Source organism: Centruroides vittatus, unplaced genomic scaffold (assembly GCF_030686945.1).
Source record: "Centruroides vittatus isolate TY-2023 unplaced genomic scaffold, ASM3068694v2 contig_355, whole genome shotgun sequence".
Lineage (NCBI taxonomy): Eukaryota > Metazoa > Arthropoda > Arachnida > Scorpiones > Buthidae > Centruroides > Centruroides vittatus.
In genome coordinates this window covers 15156-36897 of record NW_027122178.1, presented here as the reverse complement: position 1 = coordinate 36897, position 21742 = coordinate 15156, and the positions used below count along the sequence as shown (strand labels likewise).

Genomic DNA, 21742 nt, shown 5'->3' with positions numbered 1-21742 from the left:
TAAAAAGAAGGATAGGCAGGGTCAGACCCTCAGATGTGTGACGATTTTCGAATGAATAGGTGTGTATGTGTGCTGATCTTTGTAATTATAAATTGTGAATACGTGTGATCAGAGTTACCACTCCTTGATTTTAAAACCCAGATCTGGGTTTTTCAACCTTCTCTAGGTTTCTAGGTTGTTTTTTTCCAATTTTCGTAAAATATGAGTTTTTTTTAAATATGACTTTACATATACAGTAGAGTCTGGCTTATCCGACCTAAACGGGCGGGCAAAATGTCGTATAAGCAAAAATGTCAGATAATAGGGAAGAATTAAGAAAAAGATCATTAAACATCAAATTACACTATCCTTTTAAAAGTTAAGCAGCTAAACATTATATTTTACAACAAATCAACAGAAAAAAAAAATTAATACACAGTAAGGTTATAGTCATTTCTAGTATAAACATTGGTTCTTTATACCATTTGGTGGTTCCATTTTTACATAGTAAATTATACAGAATTTGATGACAGCTGATTCTGTGTTTGCCGGTAACTCTGGCATCTGCTTCACTATCATAGACTGATTGCAGTCTGATTTGTAGTCACTGTTGGAAAGAAAAATGTCATCATTGGAGAAATTGCCATTTTTCTCCAAAGGTTCTGAAGATAAATTTTCATAAGAAACAGGATAATAATATAAGTCATTTTATATTTATTGAAATAAAAGATATCTGAGACATCTTTTATTTCAATAAATATAAAATGACTTAAATAATAAAAAATTTTAATTTTATAAACAAAAATGAAAAGCATGGTACTTTGTTGACTGAATCCTGAATCACGTGGAGTTAAAAACACTCAGATACACTTAAGCACTTGCTCAAGCTATAAAATCATACCCCACAATAATTTGCTATTGCGACACAAACAGCAACATCTTAACTCCAGCTACTTAAAAATCCAGATGGCTTACGCGTATTTTGAAATTAATACAGCAATTTTGAAAACACTGGAGTTAATTTAACTATTGAATCATCAAAAAACAGGTTGCTTGCTAAACAAGCGATCAGTAGGAAAAACCTTAGCTGTTTGCTGTATGAACCCGAACCTGAACTAATTAGAGATGCAGTACAAAGAGTTTGCCACCAAAGGTATAAGAAGTGACAAGAAGAGCATAAAGATTGTGCAGTACTGCTAATGGAAAAAGAACAGAGTAGCTGTGAAATAACATAACAAATGTGTAAATTAGGTAATAAATGGTTTTTTAAATTTGTATTATAATGTCTATAATTATAACGGCATGAATGTACTAGATAAAGTATTTATAATGATATTTTAATCATGAATTTTTCTGGATAAATAATCTGGGTTTTTAAAATCCCCATCTGGGTTTTTTCCTATCCAGACCCAAGTTTTTTCATATGTTGCAAATGGCAACCCTGCATGTGACTAATATTATTTTGTTTTTTTATTTTGTGCAGGTTATAAGTTATAAATAAACATAAACAAACAACACTAACCAATAACATTAAATCTAAATACCAAAATGATTAATTTACTGTGTTTTTGTTATTTTTTACCCCTGTTTTTAGGTATTCAGTATTCAGCTGAATAGTGATTAAATATTTGGTATTCAGCCAAATAGTGATTTAAATATTCGGCTGAATAGCGAAAAATAAGCAGAATACCAAATAGTAACCGAATATTTGTTGCATCGCTAGATTGTGACAGCAGTAGAAATTTATGTTTTTGGCCAAATAAAAGTGAAATTAGAAAACAAAGACAAATGCAGCCTAAAACATATACTTAATACCAAAAGTGATCTCAATTTCAATTTGTTAGTCTAAAAATATGGCTTAAGACAAAATTATGAAAAAAATAGTGATAGACAGATTGACGTAGCACATATGAAGAGAAGGCAGTAGTCAGCACCAAACATGAACACAGGTCAAGAATGGAGGAAATAGCAGCAATTGTCTACTCTCTACAAAAGCAACCAGAAATACTGTTTGGTTGGAAATACAGATTTGATCTCTCCATGATAAACCAAGAAAAAATTGTTTTTTAAAAACATTGTACAGTAGCATTAATCAACAACAATGTAAAAGATAATGGATTATTCAATAAAAAAACACAAAGATATTATTATGCTTATAAATACAAAAATTATTAAATGTCATAATGTCTTAGTAATAAATTAAACAATGTATTAATAATCAAAATTATATGACTAATACAAACAATAATACAAGAACATTAAGTCACAGTAATTAATATTTATGTAAGCAATTCTATAATCAGTTCTCAGTACCTCTCTCAATCAGCATCAGATTAACAACTATTTTTGGCATGAGAGTATATACAAAATATAGACCCATACATGTAAATTACTGATCTGATGGCCAAGGTGGTTAAGTCAAATATGGCTGCCAAGAAGATGGCCACCACTGTTCTCACTCAGCAGCACTAGCAAACTTCTCCTTGATATTCTCACCTCATCCATCTATTTATATCTACTGGTATAGTAATGTTACAACTGCCATCTACCTCATATACCTCATGTACAGTATATATCCAACTTGGATCTATACTTTATGTTCCCTGTTAGCAGCAACTCTAGTTCTGACAATTCTGTAATTATTATTTAAAGATGAAATAAAATTACATTTATGATATGTTTTTGCTTGTTTCAAAGTTATACCAGAAGTTCAGAAGTCACATGATAATGGTGTTCTCTGTAGCAACAGGTTGAACAATAAGATGCTTTTAATTTTTTTTTTCAATCAGGAGTGTTTAGTAATCATGCTAAACTATACAATATCCCCAAAATATAAACAAACAAAAATAAATAATAAGAACAAAAGAAAATCAGGTTCACTCTCACAATGCTCCTTTCATACTTCATGTAATCATACACAACAAAAGATGCTATCTTATCATGCCTCCTAGCTTACTTTGTAAAGAAAAGAGAAATACCCAATCACAAGATAAAGCTGTGCTGTAAACCAAAATTTAGACAAAAGTTGCTGACCTTGCTTAAAGCTGCATCACAAGAACCACCAAACTCATTTTTTATGGAATTAAAAGGAGTTGTAAACCAGGACAATTATGTAACTGAGTACATTGAAAACAGATTAGTCACTTGTATCCAAAAACACTACTCAAACACTTATGAACAATAAAAATTTTAAGATTAGGCAGACATATTCTAGAACAGGGCTTCTTAAACTATGGGTCGCTTAGTGAAATCTTGGGGTTGCGAAATTTTAATGCAAAATATTGAAAATAATTTGTGAGAGTTTGAAAATGTTCTTCTGCCATTCAACACCACATATTTATGTGAAATTACTTTTTCAGCTTTAACAGATATCAAATCTCAATATCATTCATTGCTAAAAAATGTTGAAGAGATTTTATGTCCAGCAGTGTCAAACATTGCACCAAGATTTAGTTTGTTATACAGTAAAAAGCAAGCACATCTGTCTCATTAAAAAACAATTTTCCTTTAATTTTTGTATACTTAACCATTTAATGGCTGCGCTCGAATGTATTCGAACAAACTAAGACGGCCAAAATGCCCGGGCTCGAATATATACCAGCAATGATATATTTTGCCTAATATTCTCTTTTATTTATGTTATTGCAAAAAATGCAGTTTTGATGAAAAATAGGGTATATAATTTTTGTAACTATAATAAATACAATTTTACAACTTTTTGTGCAATTTTTAATTTTATATTTTTGTATGTTTTTAAACAAATTCTAAAACTATATTTTTTCATATGTATATATATTGTTACCTAATCAATAAATCATCACAAAATATTTATATATCTTTATTTTATATTTTTTGAGTTGTGAAAAAAATCACAATCATAAATGGAGTCATGAATAAAAAAAGTTTAAGAAGCCCTGTTCTAGAACATTGTACAGATAGATTGTAATAGTTTGATTTACTATTTAAATAATTTTCTGTATTTATGGTCATCTTTTGTATAAGGATCATTCAATTAGATTTTTATCAAAAAAAAAAAAAATTTCTTTGCCTACTTAATTCTTTTATTGAAAAAAATCCTTTATCATCACTATAAATAAACTTAACTTTTAGAATTTTTGTACAATTTACTGTCAGACTTGATTAATAGTAAACTCAAATTTTTTTCTAATAAATAAAAGTTTGAATTAATTACTTAAATGTAATTACTTTTTATTATACATTTAGAAGATAAAATTTATTATAAGCAGAAAAGTCCAAAATTTGTGATACAAGATAAAACACAATTAGTCACCAAAAAACTTTCTGAAAGAAAAATCTTATTTGTATATACCAACAAAAGATATTTTTTTCTACTTGTTTAACAAATACAATCAGCTAAGCCATAAAGAAAACTGCACTGAGTAACAAAAATGTTTATTCAAGGAGTTTATTACATCTAATTGTTTTTCCATTATTATAAATAAAAAAAAAATTATACAATGATATGACTGCTGTTAAGTTGCAGAAGCTGCACATAACCTAAACGAAGCTCTAAAACATTTAAAGAAAGCATATATCTGCAATCTGACATATGATCCATAACCTGTTGAATTTATAATCTGCATCCTTCACATACAAATGTAAACTTGTTATTGCACAATACAATAGGCTATCTAAGATTTGTGACACTCTGTATCTCATTACAAAAAGTCAAAAAATATTCTATATTTTAAACTAAATTTTTCATGTTGAACCATCTTGCTTCAACCTATATCATTATTCCTATTAACCTATATCATTATTTGCATTAACCTATATCTGACTAATATGTATAATTAATTTTTTTATATGTATAATCTCATGTTATGTTCTTTTAAGTTTATGAAATTCAAAATGTATTTCCTATCATATTATATATAGAAGTTTTAATTTATAAATTGAAAAATTTTTGACATGATATTTAAAAAATAAAAAAAAGCATTTCAAACATTTGCATTTTCATAAATGGAAACCACTTACATTATTTCCATTTATGAAAATTGTTTCTATATTTATAGCATCTAAATTTAAAAATTAAATTGCAAGTAAAATATTACAAAATTTCAAATTTATCACAAATTTATAATCTAAAAAGTGCTGAAATTGTTTAATTAACCAATAAATTTTAAACACATTTAAAAAATTATTTACCAGGTGAAAATCTTTGAATGTCATTCAACATTTGTCCATTAAATCCTCCAAAGACATACATAGATCTAAAAAAATTAATTATTATTATTTCAATATTTATAATAAAACTTTATTATAAAATGCAATTTTTTAATTAGGTTACCAATATATTAATTGTTATTTAGTTGTCAAAGCATTTTAAAGTGCATGAAGACTTCAAAATTCTAAGAAGTTGCTCAGAAATATTGTACCAAGTTTTCCTGATACAACAATAAAAGCTCAACTGATAATTTTGTTTATGCAATGTTCATTCATTGTTTTATCAAGTCTAAAAAACTTTTAAAAGATAATTTAACTTAAATATCTTAAAATAAGATAATTATTAAATATAAATATTAAGTCTTCTAACAGAAACATTTCAATTCAGAAAAGTAGAGAATATTTAAATTACAGTGAAACCGCGCTTAATGAGCATAATTCGTTCCAAAGTCTTACTTGTAATGCAAAACACTCGTTAGGCGAAACAATTTTTCCCATAGAAATTAATGTAAAATACAATAATGCGTTCCACGCCAAAAATATGCTCAAATGTTTTATGTATAACATTTATTCAAAAAAATTGTACAATATACACTGTTAAGGAGCGTGAATCATCATCATCATCTTTTCTTCTAGTGTAGAATGAACCATTCTGGAATGAGAATTCAATTTGAGGAAACAAAAAAAAAAATCACAGCTAATATGTTTGATAAACACTCCAAACAATATGCCAAATTCTTGGATTATGTAAAGTCTATAATTAAATATTAGAAATTAATTAATTTGACTAAAGGTAGGTAGTTATGTTTTCATCTCGTATTAAATTTAATAATTATAAATAGTTAATTTTTAATTTGGACATTTTTAAAATTTAATTTGGAATCAGTCATTACATTTAATGACCCAAGAATTTGGCATATCGTTTGACATGTCTATTATATAATGGGTTATGGTTGATGATGTTTATAAGTAATATGTGTAAATACAAGTTTGGAAAAATGTGTGATTACAAGCAACACTAAGATGCTAGCGGAACGAGTGCTAAACACAGACTGATGAAGCATGCCACATGCACACAATCCAGGACTTCCCCTCTCCTCATCACTCGTTATGCAAAATATTGCTCATTAAGCGAGGCAAATTTTTACAATTTGTTTTGCTCATTATGCAAGGTGCTCATTAAGCGAGTTCCACTGTATATTGAGTATGATATTTGTCTAAGTTAAAATTTCCTACTTTTATATAAATTTCTATAATTTAATATTTAATTTATTAATTTTAAATTTATTTAAAAATAACAAAGCTTTAAAAATAGAAGCTTTGTTAGAGAAGAAAAACCAAGAAATTTATAAACAGAAAATAAAATTACTCATTTACAACACACTGTTCACAACACACTTTTAATGATTACATACTGTTTATAATAACATTTCAAAATATTTTAGAGCTTTAAATTCATCACACTATACTTTATACATATAAATTTTAATGTCTTGTCTGTATGTAAATTTTTATTTCATATTACAATTATATTTATTTTTGCAAAGATTATTAAAAATTTAATTATGTAAATTAATAAAATGAAAGCTTTAAACATACTCATTGTAAAGAACTGCAGTATGACCAAATCGCACAATATTCTTTTGTTGATCTGTTGGAAATTCTAAAGTTGTCCAAGCATCACATTCTAAAAAATAATAAAATTAATTATTCATTCATCAGAAATCAAAATATTTTAAAACATGATACTGAGTACTTATTATAATAAATAAATACAGTAGAGACTTGTTAATCGGAACCCCGGTAATCGGAATCGCCGGTAATCGGCACGATTTTCAGTCGTACTGTGTCGTGCTGAATCGAACGTTTTTGATACTAAATTTACTTCTAAAGTATAATTTTCATGTTTTTATATTCTTCAATATATTTATTTTGTTTGTACAAAATGCAGAAATAATTTTTAACGATATGATAGCCTCGATTATTATTATAAAAATTTTCGTTAGGCTGAAAATCGACAAAAATTCAACACGAAGCGACACGCAACGGAGAAAAATTTGAACATTGGACAGGTTAATGTATTTTTTCGTACATAATTGGTAATCAGAACAAATTACTAATCTGAACAACCCCAGTCCCCAATTGATTCCGATTTTCGGTTTGCTACTGTATATAAATAATTGTAATAGTAATAATAAAAAAACACAATTATATAAATACTATCCTTTGTTTTACTTTATAAATAATAATATTTAATTATAGAATTTGTGTTTTCAACTTAACAGGTATGGCCTAATTAAATTTCAGAGATATTACTTGATCTACAACTGAAAGTTGTGAAGTTGTAATTACAAAGTTCAACTAGTTACAAAATTTTTATTAATATGCATCATTCATTATATTATAAATACAGTAGAGACTCGTAAATCGGCACCCTGATAATCGGCACGATTTTCAGTCGGACTGTGTCGTGCTGAATCGAACGTTTTTGATACTAAATTTACTTCTAAAGTATAATTTTCATGTTTTTATATTCTTCAATATATTTATTTTGTTTGTACAAAATGCAGAAATAATTTTTAACGATACGATAGCCTCGATTATTATTATAAAAATTTTCGTTAGGCTTAAAATCGACAAAAATTCAATACGAAGCAACACGCAACGGAGAAAAATTCAACAGGAAGCGACACGCAACGGAGAAAAATTTGAACATCGGACAGGTTAATATATTTTTTCGTACATAAACCGTAATCAAAACAAATCCCTAATCTGAACAACCCCAGTCCCCAATTGATTCTGATTTTCGGTTCACTACTGTATATCAATCTAAACATCATTGTATTTTGTTATACATTGCTGGGGACTTTATACAGCAAAATAAAATCAAAATGCTGTAATGGAATACAATTTTGTATCGGTTATATATTGACATAAAATGCCAAACCCACATATATATATCCAGTGATAATACAGAAAATCTTCTTAGATAGTAACACTACTTGTGAATGAAGTACAACAGAAATTTCAACACAAACAGAAATAGATGGCTTCTTATAGAGTCAAAACTGAAATATGGAAGTGAATAAACCAGCCCTCTACTTCCATGATACTATAAATTATATTCTGTACTATGCTGGAAGTAGAATACTGGTTTATCCACTTCCAAATTTCAGTTTTTATTCTAATTATAAAATATCATTTATTTCAATTAGTTTCCTGTTTAGTGTTTAGTGTAGTGTCCAATGTCAGTAGAACTGCATCACAAGTTTTTGAGATGATTCAAAATTTTAAATTTGACTAAAAAAACGATTTGATTTTAGAACTGTTTTAGAATGTAGACTTCTAGAATTTGAACAAGAAGACTGGGCTTATCAGCATGGGCGTAGCCAGGAAGGGGCATGGGTGGGCACACCTCTCCCAGTTAACCTGGTGCCCCTCCCCAGAAAATTACAGCCAAAAAAGTGTTGAGCCGATTTGCAAAAAGAAATAGAAAGTTGAAGCTAATTTAATTGGGTGTAGTGTACCCACTGAAAGTCTAGATCAGGCATGGTCAATATACAGCCCGCTTAATGAATTTATGCAGCCTGTGATTAATCTCTCAATATTAGCTACTTAACTTCTAATACCAACGCCTAAAAAATAAAAAAAAAAAGTCAACAGCAAGCCCGTGTGTTAAAATTAATGACCGAAGGCAAAACTGTCAGCCACCCCTGGTCTAGATCCAGATTAAAGACAGTGAACTATATTGTAGAATGGTAAATAAAATAATTGAAATAATTCAATTTTGTGTCAGGCTGGCCTCTACTAAACCCTGGCTACACCAATGCTTATCAGCAAATATATGTGAATTTGTTTTCTTTTTTCTTTTGTTAATATTTTGTAGTTCCTAGATTCTCAGACTTTCTTCTTGTGTGTATCCTTCCAATTAAATAAGCTTATACACTACATACAGTTTCTATATTTAATTTAATTTTCAAAAATATAAATTGAAATACTGATAAACAAGATCCTGCTTTACTTAGTTAATAAATAATTTTATATATAAATAGAATACATTTTATTATCATTACAATACTTATGTCTGACAGCAATAAAGGATTTGTGAACAGACCTGACATGCTATTTTCAGTGTAATCAATGTGATATAAAAAATATATATCATCATTTTTTGTTTAATTTTTGCAAAGATAAATTAACTTATTCATAATTCTATAATTTTTCTGAACTAATTAGGTAAATGTAAGTGATAAGACCACTCTTATTCATTCAAAGTTCTGGGGAAACAAAAATAATTCTGATTTGATAGACATATTCCAAAGCCATGTGAAAAATGTTTCACAAATGCATATAAACTTTGACAATTTTTTTACAGCTTGGTCATTTTTATGATAGCATAATGTACAGAATATGTTAATGACATGTTAATTTAGAGTGAAAAAGTAATGTTTTTATAATTTACAAGTTAAATGATAATTTAAGTAAATCCATTATTCTACAGATTACATACACTTTCAAATTCAATTCAATTGTATTAAATTTTAAATTATTATTTATTAAATAATATAACTGCTAAAATGGTTTATTTTAAAAATACTTCATTGAAAAACTATTCCTAATTGATTAGAATCCTACTTTATTTAAATCTCATTTCAGAATAAAATACTATAAATATAGACATTTTTTTTATATATTATATATTAGGATACTTTTAATATCAAAATTTAGTACAAGTCCAACATCACTTTTCTGATATCCTTCATTTCAAAGCCTTACTGAATTAAGTTTTTCCAGATCAATGATCATATAGTAGAGTAATAACTCAATACATCCTGCACAACTAGTTACAGGTCTTCCATATTGTTAAAGCACTATAGACTGTTAGAAACTTCAATAATACATATAATTTATTTGGAAGAAAAGCATCACAACTCAAAAATCACCATTTTACTTTTACATTAAAAAACAAAAAATACAAAAGTAGCTGTATTTAATTGGGAAATAAATGTCATAAGTTCTGCTATTTGTCTGCAACCAAGCAAGTTTAATTTGTAACATCTTTCTTACAAAAATACAAATTTTTACAAATTATAAAAAAACAATGATTTTTGAGATATGACAGTCTTCTTCCAAATGAATAATACATTAAATGTGAACTAATGATTACATTTAATATCAGTGATGTTTGCATCTTGTTCTTTTATATATACAATATTTATAGGTATATATAAATAAAGTAAGCTAAAAATCACATAAAATAGAGGAATCACCAACAATTGTAATATAGACAATTCAAGTGAATGCAAATTACATAAATGTCATCTGTAACCAGAACAAATTTAGTGGTTATATAGTGGTTATAGGAATTTTAAGTGCCCTCTCAAAATTTTGTATGAATTAAAAGATGCCAAAAAAAAAAAAAAAATTTCTATTACACTTATATATTTAATATATATATATAATGCATAGATATAAGAATTAATCTTAAAATAATTGTAAAATAAGATCATTTACCTAAATCATATGCTAAAAAATCAGAAGAAAAGCACTGGTCGCCACTGCTATGAGATGTACCATTATATATATTTCCACCAAACACAAGCATTAAGCCATGATGAATAACTGCACTGTGTAGGTAACGATGTGAATGACTAGGAGTTAACAATTTCCTATTCAAAATAATTTTTTTAATTTATTAATTAAATCTAATTCAAAAAAAGTTAAAGTCTAAATTATTTTAGACTAATCATTTAAAATATATGAAGAAAATCTTGATCTAAAAATTACAACGAAAAATTAATAAAATGTCCAAAATATTTGTTGTTTCATAATTTTCATTTACATGCATATTTATAATAAATTTCTAAGTTTTCAAATTTTGTAGTTAATAAAAGATATTTTCAATTAATTTTGATCTATATGAAAATGAAGTCAATTTTTACATTCTAGCAGATTCTGTTGCTGCCAGGCAGATATTTTATACTGATGCAAATTTCTGCATTAGTATTCAGAACTTTGTAATCAATATAAAATACTAGCTGACCCGGCCAGCGTTGTTGTGGCTCAAAATGTATCTATTATAAATGTGTAACACTTCCCCCGTGGGGGGAATTTCAAAAAATCCCTTCTTACTTGTTAGTGTACAGTACATTCTCTTGACGTACCGTATTAAAACACAATCAAAAACGCGTTTAAAATAGTATAATAAAAGCAGAGTTCTTCACAGTAAGCCTTAATCCTGTCCCTCTCCCCGCAAGGAAATATCGAAAAATTCCTATTTAGTGTATATTCTGTTGACGTTACCTATTAAAACGCAATTAAAAACGCAAAAAACCGCATCTAAAATAGTATAATAGAAGCCAAATTCTTCACGGTAAGCCATAATCCTGTCCATCTCCCCCTCCCCAGTGGGAGGAATTTCGACATGTATATTATATAAAAACACGTGCGTATTCGAATGCAACGTTGTGTCAAAATTTCAAAGGAATTGGTAGGAACAAACGAACGTTATATTTTATTTATTTATATAGATAGATAGAAAGTGATCTGCTTTAGTCCATTCTCACAGAAAAGCAAACTTAGGTCGTCGGAAGTTAGCGCCATCTGTTGGACATAAAAGCCTTAATCCATATATAAATATATTTTTGAACGGGGGGAAATGGTGGTCTTCATATGTGCCTAGGGCCGGATTTACATAAGGACATTTGGGGCCTGTGCCCAGGGCCCCCACAAAATAGGGGCCACCACAAAACTAAAAAAAAATTATGTTTAAACATAATTTTTTTTTCTATTACTGCGACAGCCTAGTGTGGCCTAATCATGAGGACAACAGGCAGAGAAAACCAAACCCGAGAAAAAACCTATAAAAATCGGAAAATTTCGGGAAAAAATTTCACATAGGTATTTTTCAGTTAAATTAAAATAATTAGTTTTACTCTATAAAATATATGTATGTTTACAATAACCTTATTTTTAAATGAAATTTACAACTTCCTAGTTCAAATCTAATTGAAAGTACAGTATTTTGTGTAAATTTTCTAAATCATCAAATTTGCCTACTCTTAAAGGGGGGACCCCCACCGAATTTGTGCCCAGGGCCCCTGGATTGGTAAATCCAGGGGCCCTGGGTTGTGCCAGAAACCTTCTGGTATGTGCCAGAAACCTTCGCGGGAATGTATTAAACAACTTCCCGAAGTTTCATGGCAATCGGATAAATGGTGTGGTAGTGCATGAAGGACAAACACACACACACACACACACACACAGACATACATTCATTTTTATATATATATAGATAACAGTTCACAAATACATATATAAAGATATTTTTGGAAGGGGAGAAATGGTTGTCTTCACATATGCCAGAAACCTTTGTGGGAGTGTATTAAACAACTTCCCAAAGTTTCATGGCAATCAGATAAATAGTGTAGTAATGCATGAAGAACAGACAAACAGACAGACATATTCGTTTTTATATATATAGATACTTCCCCCGTGAGGGGAATTTCAAAAAATCCCTTCTTAGTGTACATTCTCTTGACGTACCCTATTAAAACGCAATCAAACACGCGTCTAAAATAGTATAATAAAAGCCAGAGTTCTTCACGGTAAGCCTTAAACCCGTCCATCTCCACCCAGTAGGGAGAATTTCGACATGTATATTATATAAAAACACGTGCGTATTCGAATGCAACGTTGTGTCAAAATTTCGAAGGAATCGGTAGGAACAAACAAACATTGTATTTTATTTATATAGATAGGTAGAAAATGATCTGCTTTAGTCCATTCTCACAGAAAAGCATAATGCCTCACAGAAAAGCAAACTTAGGTTGTCTGAAGTTAGCGCCATCTGTTGGACATAAAAGCCTTAATCTATATATAAATATATTTTTGAAAGGGGGGAAATGGTGATCTTCACATATGCCACAAACCTTCGCGGGAGTGTATTAAACAACTTCCCAAAGTTTCATGGCAATCGGATAAATGGTGTGGTAATGCATGAAGGACAAACACACACACACACACACACAGACATACATTCGTTTTTATATATATAGATACTCCAAAACAAGAACTTTTTAATAAAGAAATGATATTTATAATATAGTTCTTGAAAACTTTGCTTCCAAAGTAAAAAAAATCCAGCAACGAGTTGAGTAACTTTCCTGGCAACAGTAAAAAATTGTGTGCTGCATCTTGAAAAACTTTTTATATTTTTAATTATTCTAAAGGGCAAAAAGCTTAATTTTGAGAGTAGAAATGAGTTTTAAAAAATTGCACATCCTAATAACATAAAATCTTCATTAAGTCTGACTACACTTGAAGTATGATATGCAACCCCTGTATATCCCCACCCCTTGACCTTTAAATATCAAAACTTAATAGCATCAATCATCCTAATACACAAATATTCTTGCAAAATTTCAGAAATTTTCAACAAAAAGTACATGAGTTATTAAGCTTCAAAGTGTATAAATAAAATTGTGCCCATGACACACTTAGACAGACAACCATATACAGAGAAAAACCCTGAATTTTTTTTTTTTGCATTTCTTGACATTTCAAGGTTACAAGTCCAAAAATATGAAAATCTTGGTAGGGTTATTTTTTGACCAATCACTATACTTTCCATCTGTTATATATAAGAACCAGGAAAGTAGAAAAAGCAAAAGGACCCTACACAATCATTGTGATTCAGTCACAAGAAAGTGACTGAAATTTTAGTAATTTATCATTCTTAATTAACTGATGAAAAGTCTCAATTGTCAGAAAGCTTGAAAATAGATAGCTTTTTGCTAGAGCTGAAATATGAGAAGTTATATATGAAAATATGGAAGGTGTGTATACAAGATGGTAAACAAAAGTTTCTCCTCAGCTAATTATTTACAAAAATAATAAGTCAATCACTGTAGATAAAAATATGCACTATTATCTTTTAATTCATTCCAAAATATCAAGTTGGATTCCAGAACAAGCTATCAAATACAATTAAAAAGTGCTTTGCTGCAGAACACACAAAAGTTAGCATGCACTGCTGTGTAACACAAATGCAATACAGGAGTGGTTGAATATGCAGTTAGGTTAGCAAAATATAAATATGAAAATGGTTCACTTTAATAGAAAATATTAAAATGCTATTAAATAAAACAGAACTATATAATTGCTTATCTAAACCTAATCACACTATTAATCACTTCTTCATTACCCTATGTTATGCAATAATGAATGCTATTCCTTGTGTGTTGTGCAGCAATGCATTTTCCTGTCATATTGACAGTGTTCTGGAATAGTACTTGATATATCATAATGTATTATATTTTTCATCTACAGTGATGCCATATTACCTTTCAAAAATAAGTTGTCAGAAAGAACCACTTTTGTTATCACTGTGTATATACACTTCCCAAAAAATTACATACCCAGAACCTTTTACGGTGTGGTAACTCATAAATATCATCACACAAACGTTTTCAAACCCCTTCTGGGCTCTGCTTCAGACTCCAAATCGTTTCTAGATGAATGTTCGTTTAAGGACATGCCAATCGAACTAATTTTTAACAGCAATCGAACATCCATCTAGAAACGATTTGGAGCCTGAAGCAGAGCCCAGAAGGAGTTTGAAAATGTTTGTGTGACAATATTTATGAGTTACTACACTGTAAAAGGTTCTGGGTATGTAATTTTTTGGAAGTAATTCCAGTGTGATAAGTAGTGAGTTATATACACTTCCCATATATTCAAATAGCTCTAGCAAAAATTCCAGCCATTTTCAACCTTTCTGGTTTTGAGACTTCATCAGTTAGTAAAGTATAATGTACTAAATTTTCAGCCAATTTCACCAATGGCCAAAACCTGTATGTATTGTGGAAGGTCTTTTATCTTTTGTTTAATTTATATTTACATTGCTTCCCATGCTAAGAAAAAAGACCATAACTAAAACTTTTCAAAACTGAGTTAGGATCATTTTTAGAAATTTTACTAGTATATCTAACTTACCTCCAATTGATAAAAACAAATATTTAAGTGGTCAAAACTCATGTTTAATTTACCATATCTACAAGAAATGTTTGAATGCAAGGTAAAATGACTTTATCTACAACTAATAAGAGAAAAAGCCTAAACTACTTATCATTAGGTACAAAAAATATCTTACCATTCTCGTTGCCAAACATTATAAGCATACAAAAAATCTACTAAAGCACTTTCAGAACCAAAAGAGTGATAACCTCCATACACATATATTCTCTCTGTTCTCTTGTCATAAACACTTGTGTGTCCAAATCCTCCTTTAACAATAGCTCCTCTTGTTGAAGTAAGTTCCCAATTTCCAGTAGCTAAAATGAAAGAAATAAATAATTCAAATTTTATTTTATAAAAAAGATAAAAATAATGATTACACTAAAGAAAATATAATTTCTAATACAAATGATATTAAGTTATACATAAGCTCAAATATAAGTTCTCTGCACTGGTTTTTTGTGTCTTTGATTTCAAATATAAGTTGCTAATTAAACATTTTTTTGTAATATAAAAATAATTTTTGTAAACTATAACTTTACTTATTCAAATCATATTAAAAAAAATTATCTTTTATTGCAATATAGCAATTATAAAAATTAAATAATAAAGAAAACAAATTTATATTATCAATTTTATTAATGGGTGCAGAGGCTAATTGTATGATGGCTTAAAAGCAAACTATTACAAATTCCATTTTGTAATGTAACAGTGTAACAGAAAATGAAAATAAATGAGAAAAAAATCAGCATCAAATTACTCTAAATTATATGAAGTTAGAAGCAATACTTTTGAATTATGGATAGTTGCAACACTAAAGATTGTTGGTAAAATTAACAATAGAAAAAACTAACAAGGTATTGACATATACATAAAAGTATTTTCCAAACATAGAAGATAACAGATAATAAACAGAGAGCATCTCACATTATTTATGTCTAGCAAAAGCAATATTCACTGTCAAAAATGTATTTGCAGTGTAAAATTCTTAATTGTCAACACTGAAAGATTGAATTTGCTCTCCTAATATCATTAAGTACAATATATACAAAGGACAAATTTCATATCAAATGAAAAAATGAATTAAATCTCAAACAGATAATTTTAATAACTACACAGATTAATTCAAAGTCAAGCACAACTTTAAAAATTCATATCTCAGCGATTTTAGATCCTAAATAAATGCAGTTTTCACAATTTTTTCTAAATTTAGAGGCATTTTATAGACAATCAGTGAAAGGAGTGGCATGTACCGGTACATAGGCAGAAATGAGGTGCAAAAGAAATTCAGAAACCCACTTCATTACATTTGAGCACTACCTAGTACAGAAACAAGTTTCATAGACAAATCTTTGCTATTCTACAGAAGTTAATTGAAGAAATATAATGGTAAAGGTGAAAATGGAAATTTTAAAATGTATGAAACATAAGCATTAAACTTCAGCTATAAATCTAAATTATTTTAGAAGAAACTGTGTAGATATGATATTGCGAGTAGGGATTGCAATTGCTGGATCCCTCATCCAGTAATCCAGCTGGATAATGGCACAAAAGTCTATGTTGTCGGCATTGCCGCTTTGCTACATGTGCTATCACTCAGCAGCAAGAGCAACGTTGCCGTTCAGTGTGGCATGTGCTACACCCCCTCTCTACACTGCACCGCCCGCTCTTTTACCTCTGCTGATCTAATTGCCAGTTGACTTTCCACTCTTGCTAAATAAAATAAGTAATTCCTCTCCTAGTCCTGGTGCATAATTCTAATTTATGGTCGGTTGTGACATCAATGAATCACATAACGGAACGATTTATGATTATTTGATGACCCTGAAACCAACTAGTGTAGAGGCAGAAAGGGCCTTCTCCACAGCGTTATATATATGCAGTTTATTAAAAAGCCAAAAAAATAACAGAAGTGATTGATTTAATTTTATTTAATCCTTTAAAATACTTTATTCAAGACAAGGCTAATATTTTATAACTTCTACTCTAATTCTATTAAGTAAGAGTTTTTAACTTTTATTCTATAAATGGTTAGTGGGCTAGGCTATTTTATTGTAGGCAATTTTATTGTAAAAATTAGTGAGAAACCGAGACTACCTAGTTAGTTAAATAGTTAATTAAATTAACAAGTATCAGTATCTTAGATATATGATGATATGAATGTATGTGATTCATGATTGTGATAATAATAACTAACTACAGTGGTGCCTCGTATAACATATGCCTCGAATAACAAATGCTGCAAACAACAGACTTTTCGTTTGGCAGTTACCTGAGGCAAACAACGGACTTTCTGTGAACAAGTGCAAATAATGTTTCCACTCTTTTGCCGTTGCCAGGAGTTGCCAAATCCCTGCTGGTTTACCCATTCTGAAAATCCCAGGGTTTTCAAGAAGAACTGCATTGTCAAGTCCAACTTGCCTGTCCATTGGAAGTCTAACCAAAAAGCCTGGGTGACCAAGGTTGTCTTCAAGGAATGGATCCTGGAAACCTTTGCTCCTGCTGTAAAGAAATACCTGCTGGACAAAGAGCTGCCACTCAAAGCCCTGCTGATACTGGACAATGCCCCTGGTCACCCAAAAGACCTGGAGGATATCCTGGAAGAAAGCTATCCTTTCATCAAGGTGCAGTATCTGCCAGCAAACACCACTGCCATCCTTCAGCCAATGGACCAGCAAGTCATTGCTAACTTCAAAAAACTGTACACCAGAGCTCTCTTTCATGAAAGTGTTTGAAGAATGTCAGCTTTGTGAAGACATGACTGTCCGAAAGTTCTGGAAAGAGAAGTTTGATGTTCTTGTGGCAATCAGACTCGTCCAGAAGGTCTGGGGAGAAGTCATGCAGAAGACCCTCAATTCAGCCTGGAAGAGGTTTATTCCAGAATGGACCCAGGAAGAACCAGCTGAGGATACAGAAGTGGTGCAGGAGATTATCTTAATGGCCCGAGAGTTGGAATCGGAGGTGGCAGTGGAGGATGTGGAGGAGCTCATTGAAGAACACCAAGAAGAGCTGACAACTGAAGAGCTCCAAGCACTTCTGGCCCAGGAACATGATGAAGCTCAAAGGGAAGCTTCATCTGATGAAGAGGAGGAGCAATCCAATCAACCAATTTCAACTGCTGCCATCAAAGACTTCCTTGTCAAATGGGGAGAGGTTCAGGAGTTTACTAACACTCACTATCCAAACACAGCTGAGGCCAACAGGATCAATGATCTCTACAATGACACCCCGACTCATCATTTCTGACAGGTGTTGAAGAGAGAGAGAAACAGACCACCTTAGACATGTTTTTCAAGAAGCCAGCTGCCAAAAAACAAAGAATGGAACAAGCCCCAGTAGCCTCTCCTGAATCTGACTCCGATTATAAAACAATAAAAAGAGATCTGCTGCAATGTGTAAAAAGTGTGTGTCTGCATGAATGTGTGAAGAAAGTGTTCCTCCACCTCCTCCTCACAACATCTGACTACTCGGCATAATTGGTGACTGCTCAATTTTCATTTTTTTTAATGATACAGTATGGTTATTTTGGGCTACGGAACAAATTAGATGTTTTAACATGTATTTCTATGGGAAAATGCATTTTGTATAACGAACTTTTCACTTAACAGATTGCACCTGAAACGGATTAAGTACGTTATATGAAGCACCACCATACTAGACTACTACTCATTATTTACTCACTACTTTACTAACACTAACAATAAAATTACTTATAAATAACTACAGACTGATATGTAGAGCCTATATTAGAAAACTGGTAAGACTGATAGCCACTTAGCCACTGATTATGCATTTTTACATTATTATAAAATATATTATAATCCGTTTTTAATCTTCTGAAACCATGTTGTCTTAATTTCTTTGATTCATTAACACAAGGTGTGTTACCATTTCAACACTTGGTGTTATTTCATCTGAGGAGGGGCAGTGCCCAAAACGTGTTATCTTATTTGTAACCGTATCAACTAAATAAAGATGAAATACCACCAAGTGTTGAAATGGTAACACATCTTGTGTTAGTGAATCAAAAAATATATTATAATAATGTAAGGACGAATATCGGACGGATATTAATTTATATTATTATAAATTAATTAGTAGAATTACCTTTGTTATTATTTAACTTAAAGATTACATTATAATTATAATCTAACTGAACATTTAAAGTTAATTATCTCTATCTCAAGTGTTAAACCAAACCAAAGTTAAATTTACTACCTAAATGTGTAAGAAGTTTTACTGATTTATAGTGACTAATCTAAATGATAAAGCTTCTTAAGTATTTTTTAAAAAAATTGTTTTATTTCTTTAAAAAAACCACAAATTGCTGGATGGATAGATAGATAGATAGATAACACTTTACTGCACCAAAAATACATCTGCGCTGGATCCAGCTGGAATGATGTTGGTCCAGCAAAAATCCAGCTGGATTGCAATCCTTAATTGTGAGATGAAAGAGTGAACTATGTAGACAAAGGAATAACATAAAAATTGAAATTTATTATTCACTCAACACAATACAGGATTCTTTGAGGATGCCAACTAATACCTTTCCCACAAATTGATACACTCTAGTAACCAGATGAAGGATGATACAAGATTAAGAAAAAGACCACCTTAATACTCATAAAACAGAAACAGTCAAAACTAGTAGAAAACCTTTATATTAATTGCTTCTTGTCCTTATTGTATTTCTCTCTCTCTGCGTGCCATATCAGAAATCCTGACATCGGCAAGCACCTGGTGCAGGTTAATAAGTGATTAGTAAGGCGCCAAGGTGTATCCTGGGGGAAGTTACAACCAGAGTGGTTCCCCATTGCCTTTTCTGGTGCGCGATGTTATGCAAGAAAAAACGCCTTCCGGGAGGTCTTGTAAGGGAAACTGGCCCCTATTCAGGTGTTACAAACGGAGAAAACTTGGAAAACTCCATGTGGTCAGCCTGTCTGAGCCCAGTCGAACTCCCAGTGTTTAGCGACAGAACTGCTTGATCACTGGTGGGCTCCTTGTTGTATAAGTATTATAAAATTGTCCACAAGAACCACACTTTATTTAAGGACATACATCAAGGAGGAGTCCACAAGAATTAGAGGATAATAATCATTAATCATATAATAACTGCTGTCCTCTAATTTTTGTGGACTCCTTCTCAAGGTAACAAGTCTTAAATAAAGTAAGGTTCTTGTGGACATTTTTATAACAGTAGTAAACCTATCTGTTAATGTTGCCTTTGTATCTTCAATAAGGACACACAAATGGGTGTCCAGACTGCATTAAAGTCAGAATTAGAAATAATGTGAGAATTTATACGTGTCCACTCAAGGAAGCAAACTCGAACAATTTACCTTTCTTGCACTCTAATCTGAGTCTTGTTATACTTGGAAACAGAATGGTCACCAATTGAAAAGCAAAGAAGGAAGAGCTAAATTAATCAGAACCCTATTAATCTACTAAAATCCTATATAAACTGCAGAATCAAGAACACTGGGTTTTTCCCACCAGTTGTTCACCTATATCCTCTCCCATTTGCCCTTCTTCCATAACTGCTCAAAGTCAGTGCAAGTTCTAATCTTTTAGAACTTGCACTGACTTTAAGCAGTTATGGAAAAAGGGCAAATGGGCTGCTTCATCTTCTCAACTGAGACCACCTAGGACTTTCTCCAGCTCACCTATTTAACTCCATATAAGCTCCACACTTGAGATCAACACACCCCAGGGCATCCTTGCCAAGGGACACATCAAGGGAAATCACACATATTCAAACTTAAGAGATATTTAGAAGTGATTTTAAAAAATTATTGTAAGCTCCTTTTGAATGTTTATAATAAATGGGTTAATCTTTTGAAGGAGACTCGTTTCAGTGCTCACATTCCTACAAACTCACACTGCTCATCCACTCTGACTAGGAGACAAATAATCCATTCCCCATCAGCATCCATAATAACTAAGAACTCAAAAAGCAACAGTAATGGTTATTCAGTTTCAAAATTTAATTATTTACACAACAAAATTAAGCACAAATTGTTTTCTCAAATATATTAACACCAGACAAAAACCTGTGCATCTCTTTCATTCCCACAATCTTTGTTTGTAGCACAGCATAAGAAATAGATTATTAAATTGTTCAAGAATCTTCCATTTCAGCTACATAACAGCTGGTGAAAAAGTAGAGAAAAGTTAAATAAGGAATCAAAACTTTAGTGTATATTAGTTCAATAATAAGACACTAAAACAAATATATTACAGATCATGAAATAAATGCAAAGTATCAAAAAACTACAACAACTTGGCCATTTCAACCCAGAGCAAAATTACAAACCAAGTTGGATGATATGAAATTGTTAACACCTAGAAATCAAGAAACTTTATTCTGCACAGAAGACATATTAAGACAAATAATATATACAAGAATTCTGCACTAACAAATTTAAATGCATGAGATTATATTATTCTTTTCTGTACAAAAAACACAATATTTCCAAACCTTGTACAAAATGACACTTCTACAGCACAGTTTTGCTCTAACACAGTTGGAAATTTGGGAAATTTGGAAAATAAACAT

At 30.5% G+C, this 21742-nt stretch overlaps 1 protein-coding gene across 1 annotated transcript in view; it reads right to left on the bottom strand.

Annotated features, from left to right (window-relative positions):
* Positions 1–21742, bottom strand: part of LOC136974706 (attractin-like protein 1) — a 77367-nt gene that overhangs the window by 45471 nt on the left and 10154 nt on the right. The window contains exons 6-9 of the mRNA XM_067269645.1: positions 15320–15500; positions 10681–10835; positions 6766–6853; positions 5149–5213 (exon numbers count right to left, since the gene is read on the bottom strand). Coding sequence (XP_067125746.1) covers positions 5149–5213; positions 6766–6853; positions 10681–10835; positions 15320–15500 — 489 coding nt within the window. The remainder of the gene's footprint in view (positions 1–5148; positions 5214–6765; positions 6854–10680; positions 10836–15319; positions 15501–21742) is intronic.